The sequence below is a fragment of the Sander vitreus genome, chromosome 8 (genome assembly GCF_031162955.1).
Source record: "Sander vitreus isolate 19-12246 chromosome 8, sanVit1, whole genome shotgun sequence".
Taxonomy (NCBI): domain Eukaryota; kingdom Metazoa; phylum Chordata; class Actinopteri; order Perciformes; family Percidae; genus Sander; species Sander vitreus.
Genome location: NC_135862.1, coordinates 36,418,580 through 36,441,689, shown reverse-complemented (window position 1 = coordinate 36,441,689; position 23,110 = coordinate 36,418,580). Strand labels below are relative to the sequence as shown.

The window sequence follows — 23,110 nt, the reverse complement described above, 5'->3', positions numbered from 1 at the left end:
CTCCTACTGGCAAAGAAAGTAAAAGCTGCTGCAGTCTGAGACCGTTTGGACTGAGCAGCAGAAGTAGAAGAACTTCAAGGATTCACAGTTAAATTTGCCATTTCAAAGTTGAACTGGATCCTTTCATTTTTTGCCAAAAGCAGCAGTAGCTAACTTATGAATTAAACTACAATACCCAGAAATCCTCACAGAATGCTCATCTTTGCCATCCTGGCTGATTTTTAATCTTTTATACCAAAAGTGACCAGAGAGGGAAACATCTAATGTTTTTACACCTGACATAACATAGATCTGCATCTGGATCTCTGATCTGGGTTAGGATAAACCCAAGTTCATGCAGGTGTAACTGCACACTGAACATATTGCAATCGGAATGTGATTGGATCAGCCAGACCACATCTGGAAGTGACTCGCATTGGGAGCGGATCTCAGCCAGGCAGAAATGACATTTTTACAGTGAACACATTCTTTAAGCAACTATTATTGATATTTTTTATGATAACCGCATATAAAATGATAACGTGAATGCAATGTGAAAGTGCTGAACCTACCGAGAATTGTCATCATGACTCAGCAGCTTCCCTTGGCTTCACAGAACTTCATAGTGAGTTTTAGTTCACGGTTTACTGTTTTGGTTCACTCTCACCACTCATATAGTCTCATTTTCAGAGAAAAAGCTGTAAAAAACCTGCTGTCTACCTGCTCAGCACCAAGCAGCAGACAGGCAAAATAAGCTAAAGAAGATATTTCCATCAGGAGTTTATAGAGACAAAAAGCAGAGCGAATATTTGACTATGTATTCATCAGATGGCCAGAAACACGACTCCAAAAGAATAATAATGTTTCTCCGTGCTGGATGTGTAAATAAGCAGCTGTTTGCTAACAAGTTCAACTTAAAAGGTGGCATGTCGAGGTTGTGTTCACCACTTGTTTCTGGAAAAAAAGAATTAGTCCGCAAATGCAGACTTGTGCTGTTATCTCATGCAAACAAGCCCATCTCTCCAAAGAAAAAATAGGTGGAGCCTATACAGCAACATCACTTTGAGAGATTCAAGGGAATTCTACAACTTGCTAGATCAATTGCAACTATGCTTTCCCACTGTGCGCTTACCTTCTCAGAGTAGTAACTGACATTAGTCTAGTTAAGCCGGGTTTAGCCCTGTGTGAAAAACCCAGCCCTCTCATTCATTTGAAAGAAGCTAGTCCATCTGAGCAGTGGGGTTGCCAATACAAGGGTGTTAGAGAAACAACGTAACACAACATCATCCAACACAGGCTGGTTCTCCATTTGAAAACATGCTAGTACATTTCCTGGTATTGTAGATTTCTTTGTAACAGGAATGACGTATTTCTACTGTTTCCCTTGGTCTGAGGTACACCAAGTTTGTTGACTGTCAGTCTGAAAGCTACATCTTCCTTATTAGATTAGATACTTTATTGGTCCCAAATTGGGAAATTTCAGTGCTACAGCAGCAACATATAAAACAGAATATACAAGACATAATAAATAGGATAGAATACAAGAACAATTATTCAAAAATAAAGATTAAAAAAAAAATACAAAGGAAAGAATGTACAAACGTATATACAAGTTGTGAATAAAAATGTACAACCTACTTAAATAGTATTTATAAAGATGTAAGTACTTAGTGCAGTATTGTGATGTATATGAGTCTTATCAAACACTCAGTGAGGAAGTGTTAAAAAGTTGTATTGGCTGTGGTAGGACTGATTTGTTGTAGATTTGTTGTTATTTGTATATTGAGAGCCAATTGCAGTGCATATGGATACAAATTGTATGGGAATACCAGGTGGAAATGGGCTCTTAGGCCTGTTATACAAAATTACCCTAATGGAGCTTCAAAACGTGTGTGTGTGTGTGTGTGTGTGTGTGTGTGTGTGTGTGTGTGTGTGTGTGTGACCCCCATTTGCAGAACAGTACAAGTTGCTGAGTGACCACATAGAGAAAATGGCAGCAGAGTGAGTTTGAGGACGACAGCAGCATTTCGAAGTCTCCACGTGACAGCACAATGTCACAGTGACCAACTCTCTGTGTGACTGTCATATTTGTGCGTTGCACTACTGAAAAACAACATCCCCGGCTGTATTGAACTGTGCCATAGTTGTAGCAAACCCTGTTTATCCAACTTGTCAGTGCTCAAAGCATAAAGCCTGGAAACTGCTAGACTGGCTCTGTTCAAAAGGTGACAAAATCCACCTACCAGTACCTCTGTGGTTATTAGTGAGCTTTAGAGGTGCTGCTAGGCCGACATTTTACCATCTTGACAGGCTGTTTCCCCCTGCTTCCAGGCTTTATGCTAAGCTACAGTAAGACAGTGGTATTAATGTTCTTGTTCTTTCAAAAAAGAAAAAAAGCAGCAAAGTCTTCCTTCTGATTACGTACTCAGAGAAATGGAAATACCTATTTCAATCCTATTTTTGCCACTTTTACCCACACATTTACAATCTAATGGTATTCATTTGATGTTTTTTTAATTCGAAACTTGATTATACCCATGGGATCTTTAGAGACTATACTTATCTTTTCAAAGTGCCTTCCATGAAAGTTAATGGATTTTATCTTGAGATGCTATCCTCGATTGCCCAACCAAACACTAATGCAGAGCCATGATCACTCTATTACTCATTCCCAGATAAAAAAAAAAAACTTCTGCACGCAATTTTTTTTTTTTATTGTAATGTCGTGTGTTTTCAGTGATGGACCTAAGTAGCAGTTGGTTGAGCTGTAATTCATACAATGCATATCTTAGCATCAATCAATCGAGCTTTATTTGTCATTGCATGAATACAGTGTATTAAAACAACAACATGTCACCTGGATGAAAGTACACATTCTTTCCTATCCTGCTACATATGTATGCTTTCTGTCTGTATATCTATCTAGCAGGTGCAAACAGCATCAAGCAAATGTAAAATGAGTAACTGAACTGTGAAGTGACATTTCCTAATTGTATTACTTCATCCTACCACTTAGGGGTAGCATTGTGTCTTTATTTAAAGCATTTCTCAATGAAAGGTTCCTAAATTCAATAAGTCCTTAGCTTTAGGCTTGAGAACACATCAATGTGTGTTTTTAAATAATGAAATATGGTTACCTACATTTGAATGCCAGGATGATGCACTTTTTGGCAGGTTGAATCCCATTTCAGATTGATAATCTGTGTTAATCTGTGTGAAGTCATTTTGTAAATACTGTACATATTTCTCTGTATGTCTGTAAGAATTGATCATGTGCTGCTGTTTGTGAACTGTAGGTAAATGTAAATGTATAAACAATAGATGTAAATGTACATTGTGTCCATGATGAACATACATGTCTAACTGTAGTTATGACCCTGAAGTTCCCCCATAAATCCAACCTCTGACATGCTCGTTCAAAGTTTTTGCATATAGTGTTGTTCAATAATCTCCAATGTAAATGTAAATCATTCCTTCCCAGCTGAGTGACATATTTGGAGCTACATGCAGTATATTCATACAAATCATACCAATCACATAGACAGCCTTGTAAACCTCTGTTCGCTTTGCACCGTTTACTATTGACTCTTTCAATTCTCTCAGGTGTCCCTTTGCATGTGCTCTAAGTCAATTTCTAAATCTTTGAAACATATTCTTGTTTCAAAGACTACGTACGTGATAGCTAAACACCCTTCATTCTCTACCATTGTGTTTTTCTGATGTGACCATGTTGCAACTTTGTATACCCTTCTTTGTACACCCTTCAGGTTTGGTTGAAGTATTGATCTGTATATTGTACTTTTTAGCTCAGCATGAGCCATTTGCACTACATTTAGTCTCAACATCTCTACACTCTACATATCTATTAAATGTTGTTATATCGATGCCTTGTATAAATGTTCTGCATGGCCAGTGCACACTCTCTCTTGAACAGATCTGTTGTAAAATGTTGATGTTAGTTTGTCTTTTGTAGCCTAGATGAAAAGACCATTTTGTCATTAAAGTAGTATGTTAGGTTTTTCATGTGATTGCCCTTTTGATAAACTCATGTTGTGAAGATACAGTGTCCACTGCTCCTGATTAATTTTGGGGCGCCATGCTAACATTTTAGCACACACTGTGTTGAGTAATAGCTAATCTTGCATTGCCAGAGCTATCTCAGCGCTGTTGAGTTAGGTCTGGCTATTCCACAGATATTTTCTCGGATGCGAGAAAATAGCTCTCTGGGTTTGTTTGCATTTCTTTAAACCAATCACAACGGTCTTGGGTGGCGCTAAGCTCCGGACGCAGCAACAGCGGCTCTGCTAAATAGTCTCAGGAAGGAACTTGTTCTGGTGGACATTTGCACCCCGCAAAAGAAAACTCCACATACAATATTAAATGAAGTTAACTGTTGGCACAGTCCAGTAACGTGAGCTATTTAAATTATCTGATACATGGTTAAACCTCATTGGCTCTTACCAGTGTATCTCTGTGTGTACTTCGTCCACAGCAATCCCACCAATCAGTCCCAAACCCTCCCAGTTAGATAGTATTTTTACATAACATTCTTTGTAAATCTTAAAATCATTCCCTGAAAGAATCAAATTTTGCTCAAAACATGCCGTTTTCAGCGTGTAGCTTGCTAGCTCAAAGTTTAGCAACACACAGAGCAGAAGGTGATCGCCATCCGGTGCGTGAGCCATGCTTTTCATTCTTCATCATTCGATTACTACTAGTCTGGCTCAATTGATGTATATTGCTGGGATAAAGAAACACGCCAGATTCCCCCCTTCCGCTTTCTCCGCTATCTATTTTGGAATAGCATCATTGCTGCATCCGGAGCTTAGCGCCAAACAGGATGGTTGTGATTGGTTTAAAGAAATGCAAATATGCCAGAGTATTTTTCCCCCTATCCCGGAATAGATAAGCAGTGTAGCCAGACCATACTCTAGCGCGAGATAGATCTGATAAAGCAAGACTAGATTACTACTGCCTCCAATCTCTCACCTCTGTTACTTTCTTTGGGAAATAAACCGAGAATGTGAGAGAAAAATCTCAATCTTCATCTTCAATAACTGCTCCTGTGTTATCTGCTCTGTGTCGACTAGAGAGCTTAGCTATTTTATTGTGCTAAGCTTACATTTGCCTGGACATGTCATAATGTTGAGTTGCTGATAGTGTAATAAATTTATTTTTTCATGTCACTTTTTGTGAACTGGTCTTGGATCTGTGTCACGTGCTTGTCCTTAACGTGTTAGCAAGTGTGTTGAGATTAAGACCAATAATATTTTTAGCCAAAGCCTCTAACAACTAATTTAATAATTCATTGCACATTTCACCCTTTCATATTTAAAACTCAAAAAGCAATATGAAATGTAATACTACTATAATTATAAAGCAATGAAACTTTTTATTGATATTTTGAAAAATATTGTTGCAGCAGTAAAGATGATATCAATTCAGGCTGAAAAATGAGACTAGCCTTTGAAAATATTACACAGCCATATGTGAACGCTTGTATATGTCTGTGTCAGTATGAGCATGTTGATTGGGACCCTCTGTAGCAGTCCAATGGGCTGCCCACAGTGCCATTTCCAGCTCTGTGTATAAATAAACAGCAGTCACGCTGGCTGCTCTCTGATTGGACACCATGTAATGAGCTGTGAAAGGCCAGTCAGCAGCGTCACACCATGAACACCCTCCTTCATCTAATTAATACCAGACCTCAATACAAACGACACAGTCATGCAACATGCTAGTCACCTTTTGTCACTTTCCATGAGCTGCTCTACAGCAGTGGTTCCCCCACAGCCCTGTTAGATCAACATACGTACCCCTTCATCAATGCCCAATGGGTCCAAATGTATAACACTATTAATTACATAAAGGAGATATTGTTACTTTTTTTATACAACTGAACTTTTACAGTTTAGGTTGGTTTGGTCAGCATTATTTTAATCAAATTTTATACATATATATTATTTATGTTTTCATCAATTTTCTTCAATGCATGTCTGGACATCTAGACACTCAAATGTGTAAGAGGTGCACATGTTTCACATCTTGTGTCACTCTTCATGACTTTAATAGTTTCACTTTCCTCTAAGTCTTTATGTATTGCGTTATGATATCTTTATTTTTATTTTTAATACATTGTTTTCTTATTTTCTGCATATATCCAGAGTTTTAGATTGTCATTATGTCAGCATCATAGTTTGCAGGCGGCAGAAGTAAACATTGGGGCCGAGAACCTTTTTTTAGGAGCTCATGAAGTGTACCTGTTTTAACCAAGGTATTTTCCATCTGCCATAGCAGGTTTGTAAAATAGAAATTGTGTAGCATTGAAGTGTTTGACAAAACAACAAAGCTCAGCGCTGCAAACTCCTCTCCAATAATTCCTCAGTCAGCAGGGACTTCTTAGAGGGCAGGAACTGCAACTCAACTGTGATCCTAAAAACATCACTTCTGTTCTACTTAAGGCCACATCTGTTTCATCGTAGCCTTATACATGATATTTTGTATATATGAGATGTTGGTTTTTTGTAATCCTTCAAAAAGAGACGTGCACACACACACACAGACACATACAGACAAATAGACACACATACACCGACAGACACACAGACACTGTCAGTAATACTTGTACATTGACATTCTAACAACACTGTGCATACAAACATAACAATGATGCATTGACAGTCTGACAATAACACATTCAGTAAACATGTTGGATTTGTACAAGAGCAGCTGTGCAGTATAAATCTTAAGTGGTTTGTTTTAGCTTAGATGCTCAAATTAAGTGTGCGTATATGTTTGCATATGTGTGTCCCATTGCAACACAATTCCTACTTTGCATAAATGTGTGTGTGTGTGTGTGTGTGTGTGTGTGTGTGTGTGTGTGTGTGTGTGTGTGTGTGTGTGTGTGTGTGTGTGTGTGTGTGTGCAGAGGGGGCGGTGGTCCTAAGTGAGCCTGTGATGCAGCTCCACTTCCTCCCGGATTAAGTGTTAAAGTCAGGGTGGTCCCAGTCTGGGGGTGGTAATCCTGCTGCTGTGTACAAGTCCTCCTGCCAGTGTTCGTATACACACACACACACACACACACACACACACACATACATAAATATACACACAGGCCTCATGAGACTGTGGGTATTTATTTACAGTTGGTGAAAGCAAAGCTGCAGAAATGTTGAAAAGTTTTGATGAGAGCAGTGTTTCAGCGGCCAGTTAGTAAAGCCGAGAATGACGCCATTGTCTGCAGGATTGGAAAGCTTTTGTCTTTAGGATTTTGGTTTTTTGGGAAAGCAGCTTTGACTGTGACACACTCATGTTAAACATAAAATAAATACTTGTTTCTGTGTGTTGCACTACTATATGCTTGTGTATTGAATATGCAGAAATTATACCATTGTTTGGGTTAACCATCCAACAGGCAGAGAAAGATTTAATTCATTCATAATCTTAAAAAGGGCAGGTGAGCTTTTAGGGCTGAAAAATAAATAAAGGATCAAATCAAACTAGAGAAGCATGTATGTGCTAGTTGTGAGCAATTGTGTCAGAGATCTGTAAGTGATTTAAAAAGATATGTGCATTGAAAAGTGACCTGATTCCTTTTGAAGGGATTTGATAAACGCAATGATGATTGGAAAAAAATAGAACAAATTTAAATTTTCACCATTAACAAGCATGGGTTTATCTTATGGTAAAAAAAAATAAAAATAAAATGACATGTATCATTTAAGGCCATGGGAGTTGTGGAAGGAACAAAAACCCACTCAATGTGACCCTTTAAAACCAAGTGATGTTTGCTCATGACATCAGCGGGTGCATATGACTGTGAGCTGTGAACACGCAACCAAATACTGAATTGTCCTTTCTCAGATTGTTGTATACTTTTTAACAAGCACAAGGCCTAAAACTCTTCACTTTTTCACAAGAAAAAAAGCAAACATTGTAGAAAAGTCAGTTTGTGTTGCAGAGCTGGGTTTTCTTTCTTCTCACTTCTTTATTGTACAAAAGTTAATATACAAAGGCATATAATAGACATTACAAAACAGGAACAAAAGAAAAGACAATACAAAAAATATACATTTACATGTCATAATGCCAGACTATGTGTCATTTCATATTATATTCATTTAATAACTTAAAGGTCTTAATGGCTTTTTTGTTTTTAATCAAAATATCAAAAATAATAAATAGTTGTGTAATATACATCATGTTACATGATAAACATTGTAATTTCCCTTGCAGGATTAATAGTATAAATTATAATTATTATTATTTTCAATCTTATCTTTGCAAAAAGATATAGCATCACATAAGATATATTTATGTCAATATGTATTAGTTTCTTCTTTTCTATCTACTTTCTACGTCATGTTGCTACTGGGACGACCCACTCTGGACCGGAGCCTGGTGGGTGGAGTCTAGTCGTCATGGAGATTGAGCTCACCTGTCTGGCTATAAGCTGGTGGCAGGCAGTCAGCCAGTCTGACTTCCTCTCTCCCCTGGCTTCTATCTAATTCCTTTCTCATTTAATTATGTAAAATAAACCTGTTTTTAGATACAGCTCCATGTGTGGTCTCCCCGGCTTTGTCCAGCCTTGAACCCCTTTTGGATTTATCTGGTGACCCTGTGCGGGGTCCCAGCCCTCAGCTTAGGAAGCACTAAAATAACTGATAGAAAGGTAAAGTGATGAACGTCGATGTCAGTTGTAAAGCTGATGAAATTGCATGTGAAGTTTTAAGGATACACATAGTGTCAGGTGATCAGCTCAAACACGAGGATGAAACTTTAGAAAAGTTAGTGGAAAATTGAAATACATGATTTATGTATATATATATATATATATATATATATATATTATGTAAATCATTAAATTATACATATATGTGCGTGAGGAACTTACATACTCGGCTAAACAAACTCTCAAGCTATGTGGTTGCCTTTAAATGGATCAAATCAAATAATTGATTTATCACATTTCTTTTTCAATTCCCATTACTTTCATTTCCTCATCTGTGTTTGTATATTCTTCATTGTTCCCTTCACCCTTTAATAATCAGTCATGTTTAAGTTGCAAACAATTTTAATCACATGTATTTTAATATGATTAGATTTGTATGACTTCAGCTCATTTCTAGATACCTATGAACTACTTTGACTATTTAGAATTTGATGGATCGGCAAGGTAGAAAGGTATTGTTGCCAAAGTACAGAACATAATATGAGTGCTCTTGTTTGTTTCATTGGCCTTTACTTAGAGGAGGTAATAAGAGCAACTCTGGCCTCCTGAAATCCAATAACTTGTATAAATACAGATTGGTGACATTAAAGAAGCTTCAGGTGGGAGTAAAACATGCTCTGGTTTATTGGTATTTCTTTAAACCAATCACAATCATCTTGGGCAGCTCTAAGCTCCGGACGGAGCCACGGTGCCTCTGCTAAATATTCTCAGGAAGGAACTTGTTTTGGTGGAACATGTGTACGTTCAAAAGTAGTTTTAGTCGTGCAACAGAAACCTCAGATTGGACAGATAGTCTAGCTAGCTGTCTGGATTTACCCTGCAGAGATCTGAGGAGCAGTTAACCATAGTCCTCACAAATCCACCAGAGGTTAGAACGCCAACACAGAGACAGAGGAAGGGGACGGACATCCGACGGATTACTGGCGGCAACGGAGCAATCCCAGAAGTGGAACGATGTGGATATAGACTACTGGAGGGATGAACAAGGGTAATTTTATAATCTAGTGCAATGCAATTACAATTTACTGTAATGCACAGCCTCAGTAACAACCGTTGTTTCTCTGACACAGTGTCAACACAAACTGAATATTACAGTTAAGATTTCTTGCAGGTCTGTTGTATTTCGATTCATGAGATTTCACAGGTGTTCATGGTCATGTACTGTAGTCTCTCTGTATGGGTTTGTGTCCAGGTTGTAAACAGCATTAGTCCTGATCTGGAGGACATTATGATGTATAGAGCTCTGTGCCAGGAAACCTAACTTGATTAGCAGCTAATGTGGCCTGAACCGAGCCCATCAATCTCCATCATGGCCCCGCCCTTCCCCCGGTGCTGAGTGTGTATTTGGACAAGTGTAGCCGGTTTATGTAGAGAGTGAAAAAATATAATAAACACTTGGATTAGGAGCCCTTTTGAATCAGCAAGCTTTAAACCGTGTGATTTAGCGCTGAGCTGGGACTTGATTGCACATGAAACACAGGCGATGACACTTTCCAGAGTTGCAGCTATATTTCTCTTTCTCTCTCTCTCTCTCTCTCTCTCTCTGTGACTGTAGGTCAGCTCTGTCTAAAAAATGAGTCACGATGAAGATATTTAAAGTCAGCTCAAAATGCTCTCAACTAATGTGCAGTTATCCCCCCAAAATGACCCACTATTTGTGACATTTATTTATGACACTTTGGTCATAAACCAATGAATTGGACAACTTAAAATGTTGAACCAGATGATAATGCTAGAGAATAAAGTCAGAGAATCTGAGTGATTACAGGATTACAATTCATCCTGGGGGGACCACGAGTGTGTGAAACAAAAGTCATGGTAACCCATCCAATAGTCGTCGACACATTTCACTCAAAACCACAAAGGTCAACCACATGGTGGCGCTAGAGAAAACATCAGAGGATCACCAAAGTGAGTAGGATTCATCCTCTGGGCACCATACAGGTCTGTACCAAAGTTCATTGCAACACATCTAAGAATTGTTGAGATATTTTAGTGGTGGACCAACCGACAGACACACCAACATTGCCAGTTACACCGCCTGCATGTGCACAAAGTAAAGAACAACACATTCTCACTCTCATCGCGTAAAAGACGGACACTTGGTCAGGTGCCTTTGGTGTTTTTATTGACGCTAAACGCGCTTTATCTAAACGTGCTGGGTCGGGACCTGTTGTCGTCACTTTTGATGCAGGTAGGTTTAGGGAAAGATGGTGGGTTTTAGGGTGGGCTTATAAAAGGTACATTTATGTGACATGCGGGACAAGAACAGGACAGTTGGGTTAAGGACAAGAAAAACGCGACAGCAGGTTTAGGAAAAGATGGTGGGTTAGTGTTATAAAATGTACGTTACTGTGACACGCGGGACACAAACCCCGGTCTCCTGTGTGAAAGTCCCGTGTTGTTTGACCCATCCACCATCCCAACAAGCCTACTCATGTGGAATTTCGGGCTTTAATACTACTCGATACCGTTGTCGCTCTTAATACTACGTCATCTGAGGGTCAGGATTTATTTCTTAGAGTGTGCATTGCAAAGAGATACTCTAATCCTACCTGGTCCCTCCCCCAAACACTGAGAACATACTAAAATAGTAGTCAGACTCTAGTTAGATAAGGAAAATGGAGAGCGAGCAACAGCACAATAATATACATGTAGCTGTCAGGGATTGGGCAGCAGATCCTTGAGAAACAGGCCATTCACACATAGGATGTTAGCTCTGGTCTGAATCAGTGAATGCACTGGTAAACTTGTTTGCTTTCCCTTTCTTTTCATACAAAAAACTATAGACCACCTTGCGATGGGATCACAAAAGCCATGACGCAAAATCAGGGCATGGGGCATAAAGTGCAGGGGGCCAGCGGCCCCTTCCTTAGCCCACTACTTCCGGCACCCTTGCTCGGACAACACCATGCATGTATTATAAGAACTGGATAAACCGCTCGAGCCCCGTTCATTCCTATGACAGTTGCCCTGTGGCGCATGATGCCATCATGGAGCCAAAAATTACCCGGAATATTGGCGCTGCTTCCGCACTGTGTGGCCCATCGAGAAGGCGCACTAGAGACCTCTGCTGGCCTAGCCAGCTACTTCCAGTTTAGTGCTCCACTAACTTGAATAGGGATTACATAATTTAATGGTGCAGCTCTTCTAGTCTTTCCAGATGTTATTGGACCGGATGGATCAAATTCTGATAGTGAAACATGTCATTTCGCGAAGTTGTTATGTTAAACTGAGAGCTGCTAAACTGTGTTTCGTTGTTGAAAAAAAATCTATTCTATTCTATCTATTTTAATTTCTATTTCAAAATGATTTTTATGGGCAGAATAGAGCTAGTTGGTAATACAATAATTCCTGTTACACTTGGAAATGTGCTCTGAACAAAGATTATGCAATAAAAACTGATTGTTGACATTATTTGAACTGTGGTTGTGGAAGGTGCTGAACATTTCTGCATTCTGCGTCTCAGCCAGTCTGGAGACAAAATGTAATAACCACAGCCTTTTCATATAAATACTCTCTATGACTGATTACTACAACAGAGCAGTGATTCAACCTGATGAAAGCTTTTACATTTGATGTTCTAAACACACACACACACACACACACACACACACACACACACTGTGTGGTGGGTCTTTTCTTGGGAAGATTCCTCTGTCAAACAGGAAGTGATGCGTTTTCTGCTTCTGGCTTGTTTGGATTCAATAGAAGAATAGTCTCGCTTAGCCAGACCTTCCTCCACCTGGCTAGTCCACACAGTATTGTGGGATGGGAAAAAAACAAGCTTCTGGTTTATTGGCATTTCTTTAAACCAATCCCAGAGACCACAGATTTTTACACTGTGGTATTAGTACTTTTATTTAAATAAAGGCTCCGGATACTTCTTTCACCACTGATGGTATTTAAGCATGAGGTTCTGTTAACATTGTAAGCAAGAGCTTTCATTTTTAAGACAAAGTAAAGGAATCACAAAGTCAGGGAAGAAACTTAATCTAAGAGAATAAAGCAATTAATATCTTCAATATCTACCAAATTATACATTTAGTTTTTAGTTTTTTTTAAATGTCAACATGAATCTAATTTATTATTAGCATTAGAATGACAGGCTTGCCTGCCTATAGGTGGTCCCTAGGTAGCCATCAACACACACAGTTACTCCTTTCTTTCTATCTTTCTTACTTTGAAATGCATTTCGAACATGTAAAAAAAACCTGAAAATCAGCTCATACAGAAAATAATGATATACTGTAGATAACATAGATACATCATGAAAAAAACACGTCTGAGAAAGGAGTGTGAAGAAGTACACACTTATTTCATCCCACCCCTTCTCCATAAAACATTGTTAATTAATTAACCAACTTCCTCTATCATAATTTATTTTTCTCCTAAGGATTCACTGTGCCACATGTACTGTGTATTCAATATTAAAACGTTATTTATAAAATCATGCCAATAATAATTATTTTAATAGTTTAGTATTCTATGCACTAAAAAGGTATGTTTAAAAGCTTTAGGCCACCCTGCACGTTATTGTAGGCCCGGTTAAATATGCAACTTCATTTGATACAATATATAATATATGTAGGGTGTTGTTGGATGACCATACAGATGTTTTTTGTTGTTTGGTTTTTATCCGTTGATTGTTGGAGCAGATGATGCAAGAACATTTTCTGTGTGAACAGACAATAAAGTGTTATCTTATCTTATCTTATCTTAGTAGGGGGTCCCTGATCTGTCACTCTCAGCCTTGGCTTAAAAAACGTTGAAGACCCCCTGGCTTAGAGGAAAAGCAGCCAACTCTCCTCCATGTCCCTGCTCGAGAGTTCAGACTGGTGCTAATGCTCGGTGCATGTTGAATATTTCTGACCGCAACCCAACAGCACAGTTTGTTTTCTCCAATAACAAATCAATCTGAGAGGATTTCCCTTTTGTCTGCGCCGCTTTCTCACGAGAATCTTTGACTGTTCAAACACTCACAGAGACCATCTGATAACTAACATGTATTAATTGGCTTTGCTTTTAGAAGACTTTGGAGATCGCTGAAGGATGAAGAGCAAGGGGAGCCAATTATTAGTGCTTCATGTGTTAATACGAAATGCACCCAAATCCTAAAAGAGACAAATAACCAAGGGTCAGTGGAGGTTTATGGCACGGGCGAAGCGGGCAGCCGCCCGGGGCGCATTTTTTTATGACTTATGGGGGGCGGCACGAGCACTTAAAAAAAAAAATCCTCGAAGCGGTTTTCTACTGTATTATATATCATTTCACCATGTGGGGAATTGGCAAATTTGCGCCGCTGCTTGCTGAGAAGGTGCACACTGCACAGAGAAGCTGTGTGAGAAGGGGAAAGGGGCGGGGGGGTCGACAGTTCACCTCTGGGTCGGACGGGTTGCTGGGCATAGGCGCCGATACCGTTGGTGCTCTGCTAATACTGAGCACCCACGAAGCTGATCACGGTTATGTGTCACTTAAACTTTTCAGCTCAGTCCTATCCTGAGTTGAAAGACTTTACGGCTTTGTTATGGAGTTGATAGGCGTGTGTGTTCGTGTCGGCCGTGTGAAATGCAAACATTTTTGGACTACTTTTATTTTTTAAAGGGCATGCGCCCGTAAGCATTCAATAGGGGAGCAGATTTCATACAATAACATCATTGATGATTTTGTATCAAGGAAGGCCAGAAAGGTCAGGTTTTAGTTTGAGTTTGAGTTTTCTGTTCTTAGTGCTATAGTGTAACAGTTAGATTCTCTTTAGTGTGTTTACACATTTGTGTGATGAAGGATTTGTGCTATTTAGAATAGGCCTATTTATTCTATATTTTATTTGTATATTATTCTTAAAGTGCCTATATTATGCTCATTTTCAGGTTCATAATTGTATTTTAAGGTTGTACCAGAATAGGTTTACATGTTGTACTGCACAGCTCTCTCTCACTGCTGCAGATCCTCTTTTCAGCTGGTCTCTGTTTTAGCTACAGAGTGAGACCTCTTTTCTTCTTCTTCTGTACTATCTTTGATTGCACTCGCACATGCTCAGTAGCTCAGATGTAGATCATGTCAGCTAGCTAGCTCCATAGACAGTTTCTTCAACTTCGGTCAGTTACAAGGCAGGATTAGCTGGGAGACTTCTGAATGAGGGCGCACATGGAAGTAGTTCTTTTGTAGATTATGGTGAACTAGTGTGTGTTGTAGCAGTGCTTTGCTATTGAGAACGAGGTAGCATGCTAGCTCGTTTCAGCTTGTGATGTCACAAGCCGTGCCGATTTTGACCAGCTGACCCGGAGACTGAAGACAGGACACATTCAGAAACCGTATCTCACTCAGAACAGCATGGATGGATTTTTTTCAAAGTTTGTATGCGTGTGGAAGCACCTGAGACACAAAAGAACACTCCAAATCCCAGAAAAAGTGTTTTTTTCATAATATGGGCACTTTAATATTTGATATTATTGTTGCGCTCTGCTATTGTTACAATTTTTATATATCTGATTGTATATATTTTTGGCACATTTATTTATATATATATATATATATATATATAACATAAGTGAAAGAGAAAATTATATTTCTCAATTGCACAAATCTTTCATTAGAACATTTGAAAAACACACTTAAGAGAATCCAGTTATTTAACTATTGCAATTACAACAGGAAACACTTTTTAAGGTGCACAATCTCCACCTCCAACCTTTTCAAAAGACAATGAACACAATTCTGCACCAAATGTGACAGTATAAGTTATCAGAACTTAAAATAAATATACACTATAATATAGTAATTTTTTTTTGGGGGGACGCTTGAAGGAGGTCTCACCCTGGGTGTAATTCAATGTAGAACCGCCACTGCCAAGGGTTCAGCTAAACCGATACCTCTCACTTCTCTTCTTTCCTCCATTCCTTCCCTTCGGAGGTTTTCATCATGTTTTATTTACACGTCTGGCCAAAAGAATCCTATACACAGGAAATGCTTGTGATTGTGAGTTCCTCTCCTCAAATGTGGGGAAGTTTATTTATTTCAACAAACATTCCTGATTTGCACAGCTCCAGCCCCGCACAGTCAAGCTTTTTCAAATGCTGTGTGTCTAAGCTACAGGCCTATATTTAGACACGGCTGCTCTCTGTTTGTAATGATGCTGTCAGCACAGCTCTCTGATTTCATGCAGGTGTCATTCTGCAACAAGCTGCAGCTCAGAAAGGCTCATTTAGGACTTTCTTTTTTAACAACAGAGAGACATGGCGAGCGCCATCGCCCCTAACAACCGTGATGTATCATGGCGGGAAAGATGGAGCGGTTTGGGTTGGACAGCAAACCGCTCTTCCTCTCCCGGTCTCGCTCTCTCTGCCTCATCTTCTGCCTCTTCCTCGCCAACTTCCTCAACTTCCTTTCTGGGCGGCTTGCCATGTCGTTTGGTCGTCTAGGACCGTTGTCAGGCTCGTCCCTGCAGCTGGAGCTGGGACAGGAAAAAGTTGTGATATTTTAGGAAGAAACCTGCTAAACTAGAGAATATAACTTCTGAAGAAACTGCGGTGTGAATGCTGGATGCTGGATGCTGAAAGCCTGACGCTACACCCCAAATATATGATTTGTAGTTTTTTTGTTGCTGGCTTCATTTGAAGGAAAATGAACAAGTTTGAAAAGTATGTAATGAGAGATTAACTATAATCAAAATGAATAATTATACCTGCAGGCGAGGGACGTGTAGGGGAGGGATTGTGGGTAGGAAGGCAAGCGGAGGAAGTTTCTCCTCCGTCTTCTCCTCCTCCACGCTGTCAGAGGAAAGCTGAATGAGTTCGGCGTCCGCTCGGCGATCGGCTTCTTCTGTAGCCGACGATCAGACATTTGTCCTCGTCTCCGCGCCCCGCCAGCGGTGGTGTAGGGACGGGCCAGGAGTCTCGTCATCCCACGCCGCCAGGCTGAGGCAGCTTCCTGTCTGCATCCAACATCCTGGACAGAAAGAAACACACAAAACAAGACTTTAAGGGATCGCTTTTCCCAACATTTTTACACTATTTTTGTAGTTTTTTTAAACTTTTAAAACTTTTTTAAAAGCTTTTTCATTTCGAGCAAAATCAAAGAAGATAATTTCAAGAAAAACGTTGTGATATTTAAAAAAAGAAAAAAACGTGTCGAAAAGTGTCGAAAACAATGTGGGGAAAACCCATAGGAAACAAAACATAAAGAGCATTAAAAAACATTGTCATGTCAAAGAAAGCCAGAAAAAAACATTTAAAGAAGCGTCACATGTCAGAAATAAAACGTTACAGAAACTTTAAATATTAAAGTCTGGATGACTTTTTAATTGCTCTTTTTTTTACTTTTGGGGATTTCTTTCACCATTTTTTGATTTTAGGTTTTTGATACTTCTGGAGCAAACAAAAGAGAGAAAAGACAAACCACAATAATAAAAACGTATACTTGCACATCCTTTTGGACAGTTAATATCTCCATATCTATGTATATATATGTCTGTAATGTTGGAAAAGCTCGAGCAGATAATAAATTTTAAAAAAAAACACTCACAAATCTTAAAGACAAGAAGAAATAAAGAGAGAAAAGACAAACCACCACGGACCTTTTTTCACAGCAGACATTTTGACTTGTCATAGTAGGAAAAAGCACAGCTGAAATTGATAAAGTTAAAGGGATACTTCACCGATTTAGCATTAAGCTTTGTATCAGCAGAAACACGGTAGTATTTTTTGAATGACCGTGCTTCCCTCCCTCATGTCCCCCTGAGACCAGAGATCTCTGTATTGTGGGTCTGGAAAAAAAGCCTCTTATGGCGCTTAAAAATCGTCATTTTGCGTCATAAGAGGCATTTACCAGAGGCTATGGACTACAGCCAGTAGTAGGAGCTACTTCTGCATGTTTCCAACATGGGGGGGTTGGACTGTCGGCTTTCCCCCAGTATTCCCGGGCGGCACGAGCACTTAGAAAAATTAAATCCTCAAAGTGGTTTTCTACTGTATTATCTATCATTTCACCGTGTGTATCATCTATATGGATATATATATATATATATATATATATATATACACACACACACACATACATATATATATATATATATATATATATATATATATATAGCTGCGGCAGCCGTAGCAGCGGCCGGAGCGGACGATCACGGGGCGACATCCTCAGCGGTGAAATGCGAACGGGGGCTGGAGTATAACCTAGCTAGGTGGAAAGCTAACGCTAGCCGCCCACCTGTTCCATCAATCCTGCTTGTAAGTGTCCGCTCATTAGACAAAAACTGGACTACATCCAACTTCAACGAAACTCCCAACGCGACTTCAGAGACTGCTGTGTTTTTGTTGTTGTGGAAACATGGCTGAACAACAGTGTAGCAGACTATCCAGCCTGTTTCTCTGTCGCCAGGTAAGAGTGGTGGCGGTCTGTGTTAACACGGACTTGTGCAGAAATGAGCTGCTTGTATCCAACTAACTGGTGGAGTTTGTGACTGTTAAATGTCGACCATTCTACATTCCACTATAATTCACGGCTGTGTTTATAATCGTGTTTACAGCCCACCAAGCGCTAATGCTAGTATGCGTTAGCTGAACTTTACGGAGCAATGTGTGCGCACTATCTAAATGTAACCTGTTTCGTATGTCATTTTTATATATTTTAAATGTGTAACACCACTTGAGCCACGGTGAAACGTTTCGTGTATATGGTTGAAATGACAATAAAACACATTTGAGTTGAGTTGACTGTTTCACTGTCTGTCTGTCTGTAACGGTAGGCGTGGCTTGAGAGTGGACTCTAATGGTGCGTTCTATTATTTATCCGAGTCGGAGTTCCGACTAGGAAGACAGACGTTGCCTAGCAACACGCACCAACATGCTCCCCCTTTCTCGGATTTCCGAGCTCGGAACTCGGACAACCGTGAGGACACCGAGCAAGAATTCCGATACGGAATCCAAGATGGCAGCGCCCTGTGTGACTTGTAGTATGAATTGTTTTCATTGGCTGTTTAAATGAAGATTTTAATCACTCGTATTACTGCAATACCTTACTGCGTCTGTTTCACTGCCTGTTGGTATGGGAATCGGTCTTGTTGTGAGTGCAATATTGAATGAAGCCTTGTTTGCTAACGTGGCTAGCGTTGCTAACTCGGCCAGTGCTACCATAGCAACAGCTTTCCAGGGTGGCGTCCATGTTTTTTCTCCGACTCGGACGCGCAAAACATACCAGAACGCTAAAGTGTGGAAGTGACGTCATATCCGAGGTCCGAGTCGGTTCGTTGAGAAAAATGGAACACACCATAAAGCAGCGAAGCAAATGCATTCTGGGATTTGGTGTCTTTCATCCATATGAGCCAAAAACACATTTTCTGGCTTTTCTCGGCCTAGAAGCCACCAATTTCTAAACTTTTTAGAAATTCACATTTCTACTACATAATACACCCAATTTAAAGATATATTCATCTTTCCAACGGTGAAATATCCCTTTAACGAAGTGTCCCAGTGAGCTATTTCAGTGAGTCAGCATGCACAATACCAGGACCTCTCCTAAGTGGAATGCAGCCATCCTTAAGGTTATCAATTTCAGCTGTGCTTTTCCTACTATGACAAGTCAAAATGGCTGCTGTGAAAAAGGTCTATAATAAAAACATATTGCACATCCTTTTGGACGGTTATTATCTCCATATCTGTTTCTGTAACTTTGGAAAAGCTCGAGCAGATAATAAATAAACTCAGAAAGCTTAATGACAAAACTTAAAGCTGAAGAAGTCCAACTACAATCAATAGATCTGAGAAAAACATTTAGGTTTACCTTCATTTAGCTGCACCTAAACCTTATAATGGAAACCTAATGACTCCGCCACCGTTCCGGAGCGGATCCTCAGACGTTCCGCAACCGGTAGAAATTGGGGGCAAGACCCGCGCTATGAAGCAGCTCGATTGGTTGGGTTTAGGCCTTGACCTTGAGTGGTTATAAGGTTAGGGTTATAAGGTTAGGATAGCTGATTAGTCAGGGGATAGGACCTGAACCAATGGGGTTACATTACCTTGCGGATTGGTAATCTCGTAGCCAGCCGCGCCATGATGATGCGCTGCACAATGTCCACCAGCGTGCCGTGCACGCCGTACAGCACCGTCAGCTCCCGCCACAGCCAGGGGCGGAGCCGGTGCAGCTGGGACGGGTTCCTGCGGAAGCTCTCCGCCGTGATGTCACGCTGCTCCTGCCCCTGTCAGTACTGGTGAGTACTGGCCCATTTCAGGCACCGTTTTAGACTGAATGCAGTGCAATTCTCCTTCACAGTGGATTCATCATGAGTCTAAATGTTGTTTAGGGTTCGTCACTTTTTTGGAGTCATTTTAATTGAATGATTGCTGATTTGTTTGTAATCCTGTTTGTGTTTCCTTATCTAATGATGCATCTTACTATCAATTTCAAGTTAATGCTGGCGAGAAAATAATGTTAGGATCCCTGATCTCTTTATCCAATAACTTTGGATAAATCATGTATTTTGAATAATAGGATGCAGGACAGCAAATCTGAAAGTCCTCTACAGTTGAGACCTGGCTGGCAATACTCAATGAACATCATTAGCGTTATATCTCAGAAGTAAAAAAAAATAAAAATAAAGGCATAGGCCTATGTATGTTATCTGTTTCTTTTTATATATATATATATATATATATATATATATATATATATATATATATATATATATATAAAAAAAGAGAAATCTTTAGGTGACATTTCGTTCAAATATTCGAAAAGTCTTCTATTTTACCCACAATTGTAAATAAATAATGCTGTCACTTTATTACCAAACTAATCTTTATTTTGCACATGGAATTCAGAGCAGAGTGGAATGTAAAATAGCATTTGATTACATTATTGAGTACTAAACTTTATTCTCATATTGTGTGGCATCTCTAGAGTTCATAGGCTACACAGGCCAAGCCATGATGTTCAAGATTATTCACTGAACTACTACATAGCATATTTACTCTAAAGGTTTTCATCATCATCAATGGAGAGAGAAACACTTTATATATGAGCTTTGCCTTAATATTCACACGACAATGACAACATCCGTTTATATTTTTACCTTTTGGTTTTGTGAAGCATTAAATTGCGCAGCCATAGACTTTGAGGAGCAACAGTTCTGGGAATAATAGCCACAAACAACAACCACTGACAATTACGCATGGGTAAAAATGATTCTAAAAGACTGCTGTTTGTCATTGACTGACTATTTCTGTAGATGATGAGGATGACAAAGATCCTGAAAAGAGTAGAACATTACGGTGTCTTGTATCAAGCAAAGCTAAAACGCATCCGTGCGTAAAATACATTAAAGTCTTGAAATTCATAGTTGTACTCATTTAAAATGCAGTACTTTGTCGGGGTATGCGAGTGACAGGTAAGAGCAGAAGGGGAATCTCATCTGGTACAACTGATGCGGCCGAGCACCGAGTAGTACGGACGAGCTGAACTCGGGGCTTGTGCGCTCTGCGCATGTCTCCGCTGACAAACCGTGGACGCTGCTGCGTATTTCGTCTTCACTTTTCGACAAGATGCTCTCGATGCTAAAAGCTTTCGATTTATCCCTGCTCGGTACATTTCCTTTCGGCCTGTCCCACGCGAGTGCAGCCAAGTTTGTGTTTCCTGCGCAACTGACGGCGCAGAGCGGACCTCTCTCTTTTTCTCTACCGCTGAACGCTGACCTTCTCTCCTCTGGCTCCCGGTGGTCCATGCACAGCGGAGTATGTCTCAGAGCGGGACATGTAGGCTGGGGGCCGTCACGCATCCTCCCGAGGGTGTCTTGGTTAGGGGACACTTTAGGTCTCTGTATGGAGGGATTTTGCGACAGTTCCGCGTGGTTAAACTGGACGAGAACCGCTTGTGTGTCACCTTGTGTCTCCATCCTCTCCGCATCCTGCCTCGCTGGTTCCTCTGCCCCGGAGCCAGTATTATGGCTCAGAGCGGATTGAGGGTCCCTGGTTGGGCCCGGGCCCTTCGTGCGCTTGTTCCCGCCGGCTTTTGAGTCCAGAGCGTCCTGCTGGCTCTTCGTCTTCCTCTTCCTCCGACGGTAGTTGCCGTTCTCAAACATATCCAGGCACTTGGTGTCCAGGGTCCAGTAGCTGCCTTTGCCGGGCCGGCCCTTCTCTCTGGGCACCTTGATGAAGCAGTCATTCAGGGAGAGGTTGTGGCGGATGGAGTTCTGCCAGCCCTGCTTGTTATCGTGATAAAAGGGGAAGCGCTCCATGATGAACTGGTAGATGCCGCTGAGCGTCGCACGCTGCTCCGGTGCGCTCTTGATGGCCATGGCGATGAGCGCGATGTAGCTGTAGGGCGGCTTCTGCGGAGGCTCCTGGCGGGCCGGCATGAAGCTCAGGGCAGCAGGCACGACCCCTCCGCTGTCCCCTCCGTACAAGTAGATGAGCGGGGGGCCGGAGAAGCGCAGAGCCGATGGCACTCCGAGAGACGGCAGACGGCCGTGGTAGAGAGTCATGACGCCGGGGAAACTGTTTTGTGTCCCGGGGAAAGTTAAGCCTGCTCCCGGAGCTCCTCTCCGCCACTGACTGACTCCCCAGCCTCATGAGGGCCCCCAGAAAAATGTTAATAATTGTTGTACGTTTGCTATGTTATGTTGACTTTGCACTGGGAAATAAATTGTCCATCATAAACAGTCGGCGGTGTTCTCAGCCCACCCACATTAATTAAAATTTCATTGCGCTGAAACTCCCTCATGCCCCCCCCCCCCCCCACCTCTGCCCAACAACCAATGAGGTGCCGGGTTATTCCCTCATCTGTTTATAGAATTAGTCGCTTGATAAGTCTGCCCACCCAGGTCGAATCAAGCTGTGTTTATTTGGAAAAATTTCCGGGCACCCAATACATAAACGCACTGATGTGCTGTTTGAAATATCACGTCCACCCCTGACGCTGAGAGTTGCTCACACAGAGAGAACAAGCAAACACTGCCGAGTCCTTTCTGGGAGTTGCTGTGGCTCGCTCGAATGAAAACAAAGTGTATAAAAGGGAAAATAACTTCAACAGTTTCTTTTAATTCGTGTCAGGCCCACATCACGTTTTTATTCAAAGATCTGAGGACACAGTAAATGATGGATGACTGACAAGATATTATCACAATAACACTGGGACAACTACTACAGTCTAAATCTTCATTTCCCTTGAATTATTATTATTCTAAGAAATGTTTGATGATGCACATTATATGGAAATTTGGTGAAATCAACTAATCTTGTATCATCAATTTGATATAATACATAAGTCACCTTAAAATTAAAATCATATTCAGACCCATTTCAGAACTATTATTCCTGAAAGTCTTGTAAGTTGAAATAATGAGGTGATTAAATGTCCTGCTGAGTATTCACTAAAACTCACTCAAAATCATTGCCTAAGGAT

At 40.5% G+C, this 23,110-nt stretch overlaps 2 protein-coding genes across 4 annotated transcripts in view; one reads left to right on the top strand and one right to left on the bottom strand.

The window, feature by feature from the left end:
- The window catches only part of kiaa0513 (KIAA0513 ortholog), a 104,642-nt gene that overhangs the window by 32,531 nt on the left and 49,001 nt on the right, over nucleotides 1–23,110 (top strand). The window contains exon 12 of one of the 3 annotated variants that reach the window (XR_013502433.1): nucleotides 1,935–2,289. Coding sequence is in view for 2 of the 3 variants with exons in the window: in XM_078258052.1 (XP_078114178.1) it covers nucleotides 1,935–1,984 (50 nt within the window). In the remaining variant the exon portion in view is untranslated. Of the gene's footprint in view, nucleotides 1–1,934; nucleotides 5,166–23,110 lie in introns of those variants that run through there. The other 2 variants (XM_078258053.1, XM_078258052.1) reach the window with 2 other exon arrangements.
- Nucleotides 20,490–22,402, bottom strand: foxl1 (forkhead box L1). Its single transcript, XM_078258050.1, has one exon. The coding sequence runs from the start codon at nucleotides 22,188–22,190 to the stop codon at nucleotides 21,057–21,059; it is 1,134 nt and encodes a 377-aa protein (XP_078114176.1). The 5' UTR covers nucleotides 22,191–22,402; the 3' UTR covers nucleotides 20,490–21,056.

Bases quoted from the DNA above. Each gene is read 5' to 3' on its own strand.
- foxl1 (XM_078258050.1), bottom strand. From the start codon at position 22,190: ATGACTCTCTACCACGGCCGTCTGCCGTCTCTCGGAGTGCCATCGGCT.